General features: G+C 43.3%; 1 protein-coding gene across 3 annotated transcripts in view; it reads left to right on the top strand.

Annotated features, from left to right (window-relative positions):
• grm8a (glutamate receptor, metabotropic 8a) overlaps positions 1 to 11,561 on the top strand; it is a 313,805-nt gene extending 302,244 nt beyond the window's left edge. For 2 of the 3 annotated variants that reach the window (XM_083758163.1, XM_083758162.1), the window contains 3 exons: positions 1,158 to 1,298; positions 1,515 to 1,617; positions 10,995 to 11,561. In XM_083758163.1, coding sequence (XP_083614289.1) covers positions 1,158 to 1,298; positions 1,515 to 1,617; positions 10,995 to 11,044 — 294 coding nt within the window. In that variant the 3' untranslated portion in view covers positions 11,045 to 11,561. Of the gene's footprint in view, positions 1 to 1,157; positions 1,299 to 1,514; positions 1,622 to 10,994 lie in introns of all 3 variants that reach the window. The other variant, XM_083758164.1, reaches the window with a different exon arrangement.
• The last annotated feature ends 2,625 nt before the right edge of the window (positions 11,562 to 14,186 follow it).

Below are 14,186 nucleotides of genomic sequence, written 5' to 3'. Positions count from 1 at the left end.
GCACTGGCACGCAAAGTATATATCAGGCTCTTGTAGCCTGGGGGAGGGGTGGGGAGTTATCTCTGTGTCTCTCTCTGTGGCGAGTCTAACAGCATGCAGAGGGACAACTGTGGAGCAGCCGATCTGTTACGGCCGTCCAAATAACATTTAAATCCTCTGTCCACTGACAGTAATTATAGCCCATAATGTAGAAGCATTTGGCATAAAGCGGATCTCTGTTTAACACCGCGCGGAAACATGGGGCACTTTGTCACGGCTGTCGATAGCCAGGGTCACGGAGACAACGTTTTAAATAAAGAGGAACCTCGCCCGGGAGTCAGAGAAAAATACATTATATTATGGGCTGACACTGACAAGGCAATCAGAAGCCGAGCGGTGTCATGTCTGGGCCGTCTTTCTGCATTGGGACTCTCTGGCAGGTGCAGTTGTAAGTGGGCAGGAATGGTCCAGCCTTCCTTCTCCTGTCTGACAGCCCTCCTCTGTTCATTGTCAGGTCATAGTCTTCTTCATCACTGCCTCAACCTGGGTTGACAGTGTACGGTTTGGTCAGGGTCTCTCTCTGTCTGTCTGTCCGTCTCTCTTTCTCTCTCTCTCTCTCTCTCTCTCTCTCTCTCTCTCTCTCTCTATTGCTCCGTCTCTCGCCATCCCTACTCTCTTCTTTATTTTAATAGCCCACACTCTCCTCTCTCTGTCATTCTCTGACTCTCACAGGACCCCCCCCCCCCTCTCTCTGTACCTATACCCCCACCTCCGCTTTGAAAGACAGACTGAGAGGTAGCCTTCTTTCTTCCTCTCAGTCCTCGTTCCGGTGTTTTGACAGTCAAACGTCTGAATGCTAAATTAGCACGGGTTTCTCTCTGGCTCTCTCCCACTGTCTGCTGTCTGTACACATGTGACATGCTTTGTGTGCAGACAGTCTGTATACACATGCGTTCGGAACCATGTTTGGGTCACGGACCAATTTTTAAGGTTCGCAAGTAAATAACTGTTGTGTCTTCCGTAAACAAAGAAAGAAAATAAATGTCTACGGTATATATTTCAAAAGATTAAGACAAGTAAAAAAATAATCAAAAAACCATTCAATTGAATGAATTCCAACATATTCAAAGTATTTAATAAATTAAATTAAATGATTCTCTCTCTCTCTCTCTCTGTAGATGTACATCCAGACCACCACTCTGACCATCTCTCTGAGTCTGTCAGCCTCAGTGTCTCTAGGGATGCTCTACATGCCTAAAGTCTACGTCATCCTCCTCCACCCAGAGCAGAACGTTCCCAAACGCAAACGCAGCTTCAAGGTAACCAAGGTGCACATAACCTTATGATAAGCACTTTTCACTTTTTCACTGTTTTATCTCGTGCCTATGTCTAATGCACATGCACTTTTTATGACCTATCGCATAGCACTTTATAACGCCTGCACTTTAACGGTTATGTGCACCAATTTGTACTCTGGTATCCGCTATGTGAACTGTTTGTTTATTTGTACTGTTTCGTCATGTTTTGTCATGAAGGCCATCGTGACAGCAGCCACCATGTCTGGTAAACTGCAGAAAGGAGGCGACCGCCCCAACGGCGAGGTGAAGACCGAACTGTGTGAAAGCATGGAGACCAACAGTGAGTAAGAGAACACTCCGATTCTTTTAAGTAAACATATAAAGTACTGTAGTGTGACATGGATATATAAACGTGCGCGCGCATGCACGCGCGTACACACACACACACACACACACACACACACACACACACACACACACAGCCTACATCACATGTTCATATACAGGCATATTGTTCATATATTCAGAAGATACTGCCAATTAGTGTTGTAGTGCTCGAGTCCAGTGTTGTTTTTGGCAGCAATTTTTTATTTTAGTTTTAGTCATAGTCTCTTGAATAGTTTTCATTTAGTTTCAGTCACATTTTAGACACCTGGAATGTCTTAGTGTTCAGTTCAGTTCAGTTCAGTTCAGTTTATTTTCGGAAGGAGGACATACATTCATACATTGCACACAGTTTCCATCATTTTTCATTTTCTTTTTTTTCTTTTCTTTTTCTTTTTTTTTTTAAATTTTTATAGTGTCCATAGGTCATGTCCTGTCCGTTCCGAAAAAGGGTTAGGGAGAAGCCATAGGCTTCCATTTGGAGTCCATTTGTGCACGTGTAGCAGACCGTGCCTGCTTACACAGTGCATACATACATTCATGCTGTCCTTATGTATGTACATTTATCTACACACATTCATATATAAATTCATATATATATACTAATAACAACTGTAAATAATAATAATGACAGTAACAACAATAATAATAATGGTATAATATATATATAATATATAACACACAAGCAACATATAATAATATATTATATACAATACATATGTGGTGTGGTTTACCAATAGTGGTCCACTCATAATATGTGATATGGTTTGACTATACTTATATATTTCATAATGTATAGTATAGTAATAAGAATATATAATTATATAGTACAGTGCGTCATAGTTCCCCTTTTGTAATGCCATTAGTACTCTTCGCTTCTGTATTCATCGAAGATAGTGTTAGTTAGTTTTAGTCGACTAAATATCATAGGATTTTAGTCGACTAAATCTACAGTTGATTTAGTCGACTAAAATGTATTTTGGTGGGCCTTGATGCCGTCGTAATGGCTAATTTTACACTTGCTGAAAATAGCCGATCTACAATCTCACATCTTGTGATCGGCTATTTTCAGCATGCAACCAAGACTTATGCTGGTCACTGGATCTCTTGTCCACTAGTCCCTTCCTAACATTTTAGTCTAGTAGTTTTTATTTGTTGACGAAATTGTCAGTGTATTTAGTATTAGTTTTAGTCATAGCTTAGTATTCATTTAGTTTCCATTTAGTTTGCGTCAGTGGACAAAGGTAGTCGACGAACATTTTTCGTCTTAGTTTTAGTCGACGAAAACAACACTGCTCGAGTCCTTGACTCGTCTCAAGTCCGGTCTCGAGTTCATATTTCCATTTACTCCGTCTCGTCTCGGTCTCGCCCTTAAAGGTATATTCAGTGATTTCACTCAAAAAACCTTAGGTTTCGTTTTTGGCTGTGGGACCCAGCCTTTCGTCCAATCAGGATAGAGAGTCAAAAACGAAACCTAAGGTTTTTTGACCCCCAGGGGTTAACTGGGGACAGGGAGGAACTCCTTATATGGTCAGCACACTCTATAGTAGGGAGGATTATCACAACAAAACAAAAAAATAAGTGATATTTGAATTAAGTGAAATCACTGAATATACCTTTAAATTGACTTGGACTTGACTCGGTCTGGGAACAAGGGACTTGGGACTCCTCCCCCACCCAGTCCAGTAGTCCACTCGAGTCACGATTCACTACAATGAAATAAATGTATTATACCCATATTATGAGGAGACCTTAGAGCACCGAAGTCTGATGTCAATATCTTTAGAGGTCACAAATCCACCGGTTCATGTACTTTTTATTTGCATTGTAATCCTAATCCCCATAGGGGGATTTTAGATCTAATAACTGTGTTTGAAAAATAAACATGTCATCCCGGCCGTTTCACTCATGGATATGAAGAATCAACTGACTGAGAGAAAACGCTATTGTTACTGCTACTGAATTAGTTACATTTTCGCTAGAAACAGACTGTATCATGAGTGGCTGACACTGCGCAAAAAGCTTGGAATAATGTGTATACTGTATTACAGGAAACTGCCATTAAACTTTCCAACAAACAATATTACTTTATATGCCCGCTAAACTTGAGGTTTACGGGCAAAATACAGTGCCCATAATTGCCCGTTAACCCATCTTTTCACGCAGTGTGACTGTCGCAAACGATACAGAGACACCTCCCTGACAATAACGCAGAGACAGCTTGTTTAATTTTGGATCCACAATGCTTATATGAAACGATTTTAAGGTGACCCCATGTTATTCTCCATAGATAAATTACTTCTGTGAACCAGGCAGAGCCAGTAGATGAGCGAGTGACGTCAGGACTTCGGCGCTCTATTCACATTAACATTATAAGAGAGCTGTCTGGCGCTTATAGAAAGTTATAGTGTTAAGTAAAGGAGCGTAGCTGACGCATGCCTGAGTCTCGACTCGATCTCGCCTCCTGTCGGACTTGGTCTCAACTCGGACTTGACCCCTCCGACACTCGGTCTTGACTTGGACTGTCTTTACTGCCAATGTCCCTGCCAGACTGACATGGGTGACTTCACCCAATCATCACCCGAAAAACACATTTTTCCAAAATCGACCGTGGTGATGCTATACAACAAATACAAACCTTCTCATGCAAACATTCTCAAGAGAAGGTTTCATGTTAATGAGGACATGAGTTCAAATACAGATGGGGAATAAATTGATTTCTCTGCAAATGTTTTATGCATGGCAAAACAGATGCTACACTGGTTTGTTTATGGGAGTGGTGAGAGTTGGTTTATTGTACACGTTTGAAAAGACCTATTCTGAGCAAGAAAAAACACTTGCAGATTTGTCCGTGTCACCATTTGGCACAACTTTGTGTGTGCATTCGTTTGCGTGTGTGTGTGTTCATATTATATCATTGCTCTCAGGCAGAAAGCTTGTATCCTGCTACCCTAATAGACAGGGGGTACACGAGCACATGGCCGTTTATCCGTCCTCTTTCTCCGACCGAACCACACTTTTACCACACATCTCTCTATGCAAAAGAAATTCTGCACGCTCCCAGAATTAACATAAGCTACATTTTCACCCACAAAAATGTCTTATTTACTGTACAAATATTACTTTTGTGAAACACGCTGTTGTTGCTCAAGCTCAACAGCCTACGTCAAAATCGTCATGTTGGCGTCTACTATGCCAACTACGTTCACTTAATGGGGCCAGTCCTTCACAGTGACACACGCGTTACATGAACCACGCGACCGGGATGGTTTCTTACCCCTTAATGTCGTGAATTCACGGCGCCCTTCTAAGCCTGCGCCACGCCTACTCTACACTGCTTGCAGCAGCAGCACTCGCAGCAGTACAGCTGGGCATAGAGCAGGGAGCTGGGTCTGCATAGTGGCCAGCCCAGGAGGTGGCCGTGTGTGTGTGTGTGCGTGCATGCGTGCATGTGTGTGTGAGGAGGAGGAGCAGCCACGCATATCCTTCTGGGACAGAAACTTGCGCTAAATACTGTTATTCATGACAGCAGCAGCTGCTGCAGCCTCTGATAGCTACTGTGCTAAAGATGCTAAAGCAACAAAAAAAAACATCCATGCGTAAACCAAAACAAACACATATCGTGGATGTGAGAGTGAAACAAGCAACCAGGTCTATAAAAATGTTAATTTGCCAGTTCAAAGTAGGTAAATCAGAAATGGTCCGAAAATTAGTCTTAAAATAATCAATTATAGTGCTGACTGTCAAACTTCGTTGTCTAATGTTGTTTTAGAGCAGTGGAACTCAAACATTTCCATGTCAAGGACTACCAATATTTTAAACCAACTTTACAGATAAACAAGTCCAAAGTAGCTTATAATGAACAGACTTGGCAACACTGTCTCTAGGTTCAACGTTCTACTTTACAAGCTCACACATATGAAATATATTGTTGTATTGTTATTTATTATCCATAATTTGAATCTTCAAACTGAGATATATTTTATGATAATACTGTTAGCACAGTCATCATACTCCAAGAGCATACAAATGGAACCAAATGGACCCTGATTTTCAGAGTTAAATTAACACTGATGATAGTGTACTCCCAGAGAGCAAATGGTATCAAATGGGGGTCTGTAGCCTAATGCATTTCAAACTGGGGGTTCTTGGTATTATATTGTCTGCATATCTTATCAACTTGGGGTGAATATTTCACCAGAATACTTTACTGAATATTTCACAAGAATATAACACAAGAGTCAAATGTATGGTCAAATGTAATCACAATATAGGCTACAGATGTAAATATATTTATGACACAGTAAAATGTCGAAAATTAGTGCTATTCCCCCCTCCTTATACCTTTCAAATGGCCACAGAATATTTCTCTCCAGTACGATTGAGGGAAGGAGAGATGGAGAGAGCGATGCCACTGGCTCACAGATGGCGCAGGGGCGAGTACCTGCAAAGGGGGGCGAGCTGCCATACCCTTATCGTATTTTGCATATTCGTATAATATAATGTGGTTGTAGTGTTTTTGTCACTGTATATTTGCACTTACGCAAAATGTGTTGCCGCTCGCAGAGTCGAGTAATTAAAACTAAGGCTAAATATATTGTCATTGACAATCTCATCAACAAATATTAACTAGACTAAAATGTTAGGGAGAGACTAGTGGAGAACTAAAAGATTATTTTATGATTGGTTGCGCTCTGGTATTGCGCTCTGAAAATAGATGACGCGTTGTGAGCTTGTAGATCGTCTATTTTCAGCATGCAATGTAAAATCAGGCATTACGACGCCGGCAAGACCCGCCAAAGTCAACTGTAAATGAAGTCGACTTATTTAGTCGACTAGACTAAAACATAACTGAAACTAAATTGAATTTTATTCAAAAGATTGACTAAAACTAAATCAGAATCTGCCATCAAAATCACGTGTGTGTGTAACATTTCAGCTAACACCCCTGATGTCATTGTTGTAAATGAAAACCATAGAGAGGTGTTCATTCTCGAGGTCGGCTGTACCTTTGACTATAGCCTGGAAGAAGCCTTTCTAACCAAAGTGCTGAAGTATCGAGAGACAGCGAAATCCCTTCACGACGGACGACGTACGTCGCGACGTATATTTTTCCGTCGCAACGTATATTCGAGTACGTCCTGGCGTAAATATCAATTCGTCCCGGCAGAACGGACTCGTCGCGGCTATATCTACCCGTTTGCGACGTAATAGCTTTGACTATTATTTTCCGTCGCGCCAGAACGGGACTCGTCGCAGCTATATCTACCCGTTGTGGCGTGAGCTGGACTCGTCGCGGCAGAACGTGACTCGTCGCGACTATATCTACCCGTTTGCGACGTGCGCCTCGCCGGTCCTGTCTCCAGGCGAGCCTGCGTCCTTCATATATTTTTTTTTCTGCTCTCGTTGGACTTAACTTTAAAAGTCCAATGGAACACCTCTTTGTAACGGGCCGCTGTAGCATAGTCGTCTAATCCCTCGCCTCTCTATTCTTTTTTGCTGAGGACGCTGGTTCAATTCCCGCTCGCGGCAGACCAAAATTATTATATTTTAGACAGACACACAGACAGACAGACAGACAGACTGCCTGTCTGCCTGCCTGTCTGCCTGCCTAATGTATTGTAAATAATGTATTCATTCCATACGGCTATTTTTTTTTAATATAAAAACTTTTGTCTTTCGCGCGATTCGAACCAGCGTCGTCAGCACCAAAACATTGAGAGGCGAGTGATTAAACCGCTAGACTACAGCGGCCATACGTTACAAAGAAGTGTTTCATTGGACTTATAAAGACAATAGCACCCAGCTGCAGTCTCGCAAGGGGAGGGACCGGAAGTGCTTTTATTTCCGGCTTCCACGTGCACAAGCGCACATACACGCACGCGAAATATAATGCAATATGTAATAATCAGCTCATACATTATAAAGACATTATTGCATTATGAAGTTTTATTACAGTATGAGTCGCCTATGTGGAGGTTCTTAATGTAACACATTATTACATTATAGAAAAATCTATTAAGTTATGTGCTCGTCTTTTAATTACATTATGAGCTGATTATTACATTATGAGGTCAGATGTAGAGTTGCTGGCCGCCTCAGCTCCATATATGGAGATCTAGGTGATGATCCAGTCTTTTCAATGTATGGCTATCCAGGGTTTGATGAGGTCAGTGTCGGGATCTTATATCATATGGAAACGGCCATATATGGTGGTGTGACGTGTCATGAGGCGTGACCATATATGGAGGCATGACACGAGGCGTGACATGACACACTTACTGACTGACTGACGGGAAATGCAGGTTTTCATAGTAAATTAAATGCATATGGTCGTGTGTCTGTGGTCTATGGTCTGGACATGGTGTGTGTGGGACAGGGGTACGGGGTTATAGCAACTTATTACATTACTTAAATGCCTTGATATCATTATGTTATAATCGACCATATAGGCCTAGCCTATTATTGCATATCATTTTATTATTGTTAGATTTGCATTTCTTCAAATATGCACACTTATACCACCAACTAATAAGCTTTCAATTAAAATATTACCTACAACAAACTACTTCAAACTTTTCCAAACCGACCACGTAATTATGTTTAAGCACAGATGGTACTATATACACCCGGCATTTAAGCGCGCACCAGCAAGTGCGTGTCGTGCACGCGCATTATATTTCGCGTGCGTGTATGTGCGCTTGTGCACGTGGAAGCCGGAAATAAAAGCACTTCCGGTCCCTCCCCTTGCGAGACTGCAGCTGGGTGCTATTGTCTTTATAAGTCCAATGAAACACTTCTTTGTAACGTATGGCCGCTGTAGTCTAGCGGTTTAATCACTCGCCTCTCAATGTTTTGGTGCTGACGACGCTGGTTCGAATCGCGCGAAAGACAAAAGTTTTTATATTAAAAAAAAATAGCCGTATGGAATGAATACATTATTTACAATACATTAGGCAGGCAGACAGGCAGGCAGACAGGCAGTCTGTCTGTCTGTCTGTCTGTGTGTCTGTCTAAAATATAATAATTTTGGTCTGCCGCGAGCGGGAATTGAACCAGCGTCCTCAGCAAAAAAGAATAGAGAGGCGAGGGATTAGACCACTATGCTACAGCGGCCCGTTACAAAGAGGTGTTCCATTGGACTTTTAAAGTTAAGTCCAACGAGAGCAGAAAAAAAAATATATGAAGGACGCAGGCTCGCCTGGAGACAGGACCGGCGAGGCGCACGTCGCAAACGGGTAGATATAGTCGCGACGAGTCACGTTCTGCCGCGACGAGTCCAGCTCACGCCACAACGGGTAGATATAGCTGCGACGAGTCCCGTTCTGGCGCGACGGAAAATAATAGTCAACCTATTACGTCGCAAACGGGTAGATATAGCCGCGACGAGTCCGTTCTGCCGGGACGAATTGATATTTACGCCAGGACGTACTCGAATATACGTTGCGACGGAAAAATATACGTCGCGACGTACGTTGTCCGTCGTGAAGGGATTTCGCTCCACCTGGAAGTATCAGCAGTTAATGCAGACCATCGCACAGCTAGGCTACAGATGTAAACTTATAGTTTTTATCTTTGGCAGCCTAGGGCATGTGCATGAGTTGGTTGTGAGGGGCTTACAAATGGCCGGCCTTTCCAAAAGGAGAGCCAAGCAGTTAGCGAGGTATTGCTCAGTTTCAGCCATTATAGGAAGCCGCTCAATTTGGAGGAGGCGTTGTTTCCTTTATCCATGATTTATGTCTGCTGCCCTGTGTCCGACATGTCAGCTGTACTGTATGTAACGATGCTTTGCTGTCCATGCACGTTGTAACTGGCTGCTCTCCCACTGTAAAACTGCACTGGCAGTGTTTATGTCCTTTGTACAAGGTATTCCTGTACTTGTATCCTGCTATGTGTGCTATCCTGTGTGTGTGTGTGTGTGTGTGTGTGTGTGTGTGTGTGTGTGTGTGTGTGTGTGTGTGTGTGTGTGTGTGTGTGTGTGTGTGTGTGTGTGTGTGTGTGTGTGTGTGTGTGTGTGTGTGTGTGTGTGTGTGTGTGTGTGTGTGTGTGTGTGTGTGTGTGTGTGTGTGTGTGCGTGTGTGCGTGCGTGTGTGCGTGTGTGCGTGCTGGCGTGCGCGCACAGGTGAGTGTGCCTGGACATCCATGCAGGTGCATAATAGTAGTAGGCGGCGGGCACCAGTCCGCCACACAAACCCGTCCTGCCAGTCAGCACTTTGTTTGTTTGTGTCAGAGGAGGAACTGGGTCACAGTTCATTTATTTACTCATTAGCCAAAAAGTGATGAGTCATCGTGGCCCAGTAGTGCACACACTGTGGAAAAAGTTTGCAAATTAATATGAGTTTGGCAACTTATACCGTGGACACTTCCTTTATGCAACAATGACAAGCCCCCAGACCCCCCCCCCCCCCCCCCCACACACACACACACACACACACACGCACACACACACACACATTTTGCAAGAGGGGCTGTTTTTCGTTGAAAAATGTCAATACTGAGCCGGGGGGCATTTTTCATAATTGAAAAAAAAGAAGAGAAAAAAAAAGAAGCAGGGGAAAAACTGTTTCGTGCTGCATCACTCCAATTCTGTTTTTCAAATTATTGACTTTCTTTCTTTTTATTCATTTTTTATTGATTTTTTTCAATCGGGGGCCATTTTTCTATCATTTTTGCCTGCTTCTCTTGTGGCACGGTAATGGCCATGCAGTGAAACTAGGAACGGACAAGACTACATTGCAGTACAGGCCAGGGGAAGGATAACCGCAGTATACTGTAGGCCTACAGATCTAAAGCTTGATTTATGCTTGCAAAAATATCTGATAATAATAGCTCCTAGATCGGCTATTTTTGGCGCGTGACACCGACGCGCCATCAAGTACATATTGGGGCGTAAGCCGTGAGGTCTGCTGCTGTGAGCTACGTGTCTAACAGTAAAATCCGGAGTGGGCATTTCACTTTGACAGTGAGTGAACAGTCTAACCAAGTGGATGGATGAGGATTTGACTGTGTACAGGGCCTCTGTCTGTCTATGGAGACATCTTCTCTCATATGACAGTCTTTCTATCTGTCACTCTCTCTCTTGCATGTTTTTGACTGATTGTCACCCTTTGTCTGTCTCTAGTCTCCCTCTCTCTCATCTCTCCTCTTCCCTCCTCTCTCTCTCTCTCTCTCTCTCTCTCTCTCTCTCTCTCTCTCTCTCTCTCTCCTTCCCTCCGCTTTATTTCTCTATCCATTATCTTCTCACTCTAATATATTTCCCTTCGGTGTCTCTCCCACCCCCCCCCCCCCTCCCCCTGGTTTTCTTCTCCCTGCTCTCCCTCTCTGTCCATGTAGCTTCATCAACTAAGATGACATACGTCAGTTACAGCAACCACGCCATCTGAGAAGACCTGAGATGACAGTGAAGAGGAATGGACCGATGGATAGATGAGAGAGAGAGAGAAGGAAAAGGGGACTGGAGAAGTGAAAGGAAAAGAGTGCGGGTCCACCCCTCCCCCCTCTCATAGAATAGGCCACGCCCCCTCTCAGCTGATTGCTCAAGGGAAGTGATGGACAACTGGCTGGGGGCTCCTCCCACCGACAACCAAGCATGAGACATTTTGTATTGTTCCGCATCAAACCCCCTTTGGCCACAGTGAGAGGCGGGACCACACAGACCAATTAGCCAATCAGTGTGCCTGCTTTTTCTTTTCTGCCGCTCACGGCTCATTGGGCCAACCATAAACTTCAACGTTTTAAACAAAAAAAATGAAAAATAAAATAAACATAGAAACGGAAGCAAATTGAATGTCTGACGTGTCACAGGGAGCCTGCAGTCGATCAGGAAAAAACAACATGAATAAATCTATCGAAAAAAAAAATATATATAAAACGTGAAAACAAAAGGAAAAAAATACTAAACTAAACCATGTAGACGTTCTATTTAAAAATCAACAGAGGACTGAGTTGGGGTGGGGGTGTCTTTTGTGGGGTGGGGGAGATTTAAGAGATGAGAACAAAGTTTATTAAAGAAGATTATATGAAAAAAAAAAAACATGAAAAAAAGGGTTAAGATGAGACTCAAACCTGTTTGTCGTTAACTCTCTACTTGTATTTTTGTGGTCGTGACAACTTTTTTTCATTCTTGTCGCAGCTGTTGTCTGATGGATTGCCCTGTCTGCATCCCGACACCAGTGTGTTTGCTCCCCATGTCTTGGTAACTCTGGGGTCGTACACCTATCGGGAATCGTGAACCTGTAACAATGCCATGGTTTGAAGCATGCTGGTTTTTTTATACAGAAAAAAACAGATGAATAAATCTATTTATAATAAAGGAATGTTTTGCAAATGTGTAGATTTGGCCGGCTGTGATTTTGGAGAAGTTGCACAAGGTTTGGTTTGTTTCTGTGTCTGACGGTGTTGAACATACAAGGTTTGGTTTGTTTCTGTGTCTGACGGTGTTGGACATACAAGGTTTGGTTTGTTTCTGTGTCTGACGGTGTTAGACATACCCTACAAGGTTTGGTTTGTTTCTGTGTCTGACGGTGTTGGACATATCCTGGCCTACAAGGTTGTCGACTGACATTTACAATATCAAGGATCTGTCTGTCATGACTCATGATAATGTCTATTTGACAAAATGATGCATTAGAATTACTGCTGCTACAGCTCCTACTGAAAAGAAAGTTGCATCATAGACTGTCTGCTTCAACAAGCTTTTTGATTCCATAAACGGAATCAAATCTGTCTATTACACGCTAGCAATTTTGGAAAGTGATTTGAAATATGGTACTTTTGTGAAAATCCATTGTGTAAATTGAAAAACTGTTAATGGACAAATCAAGATGTACTGCAGACAGACAGACAGACGGCATATATCATTACAGTCGTAGAATACTTTTACCTTGCACATCCACACGTGCGTGTGTGTGTGCGTGCGTGCGTGCGCAGAGAAGTTCCAGCAGGGGGATTCTGGTCACCCTACTGGCTACGGTTGCCATGGCAGCAGGACCAAATGACAGATTCAGAGGACCTCGAGTTGAGCAGCTCTCCAGTGTGATGTGTGTACACGCACACGCACACACACACACACACACACACACACACACACACACACACACACACACACACACACACACACACACACACACACACACACACACACACACACAAGCATACACACACACACACAGATTCAGCATGAACCTTCTGGTCAAGGTTGAATCGTTAATGTAACTGAACCATTGCAGGGAAGACTATGCATCAATTTTACTAACACAAACTAGAAACACATTAACAAGATTGTGGTCTATGGCTCCGTTGGCTGTGTATAGTGGCTGTGTATAAGGTGAATAATATTGTACTGGGTCTTTCAACTCTTTCCACGGCGTGACTTTAATCCTTAAATTACCTCCACAGCACTTAGAAAGAAAAGAGGTATGTGTTCTCATATACCTTATGGGTATTTCAACTTCACCCACAATAAACTTTAGATAAAAATGGAAATGACTTTACCTCCTGCGCTCTCCTCCAGCCAGACGCCGATAATGGAATTGGATTATTCTGCCGCTGCTGTTGGCCACCAGACCGTCCCATGCTGCATCTTCAAAGCCGAGTAGATAAGCATGCTATAATTCAGGTAGAAAAGATATTTTCCTTCTGTTGTCGTATTCGGTCATTCATATAAATGTGTTGTGTTTGTCTTTTTGCTTTGTTTTACGCTGTTTGGTCCCACTTTGGCAAGTCCTATGAGAACATGCTTCAGTTTTTGTATCATCTGCTTTGTTGTTAATACGATTTACAGGCAGCGGTGGATTAGGGTGGAAGTATTTTGGAGAGAGGCCTGCTGTTTTGTGCGACTGTGATGTAAGTCAGGCCATAGGGACAGGCATAGACTGTGATGCAAGTCAGGCCATAGGGACAGGCATAGACTGTGATGCAAGTCAGGCCATAGGGACAGGCATAGACTGTGATGCAAGTCAGGCCATAGGGACAGGCATAGACTGTGATGCAAGTCAGGCCATAGGGACAGGCATAGACTGTGATGTAAGTCAGGCCATAGGGACAGGCATAGACTGTGATGTAAGTCAGGCCATAGGGACAGGCATAGACTGTGATGCAAGTCAGGCCATAGGGACAGGCATAGAGCCTGGGCTGGGGAAGTCCATACCTAAGCTTTTGATTTTGTGTCATCCCTGGTTCTGTTCAGACTGAATTTAGTTAATTTACCGTAAACAGCGCCATTTGGTGGTGGCTCAGGGTGCCTTCCAGTCATTTTATAGGCAAAGCATCTTTTTGTTTTGAATTTATTTTGTGGCTTTCGCCTTTATTTTATATTTTTTATGGAGGGACAGACAGAAATGGGGAGAGAGAAGGGGGGGGAGGGGGAGGTGACATGCAGTAAAGGCCGTCGGGATCGGGAGACGAACCGGCGACACACTGCCAGACTGGATTACCAGCCAAGGTGCCTGGACCGCTGAGCCACGGCCCAGGCCTAATGGGCAAAGCATCTTATCCTGAAAGCCGTTTCACTCGGAAACCGAAAAT

The sequence above is a fragment of the Protomyctophum parallelum genome (assembly GCF_964188405.1).
Source record: "Protomyctophum parallelum genome assembly, chromosome: 22".
Classification (NCBI taxonomy): Eukaryota; Metazoa; Chordata; class Actinopteri; order Myctophiformes; family Myctophidae; genus Protomyctophum; species Protomyctophum parallelum.
Note: the sequence above shows the minus strand (reverse complement) of the source record. Positions and strands in the feature narration are given on the sequence as shown.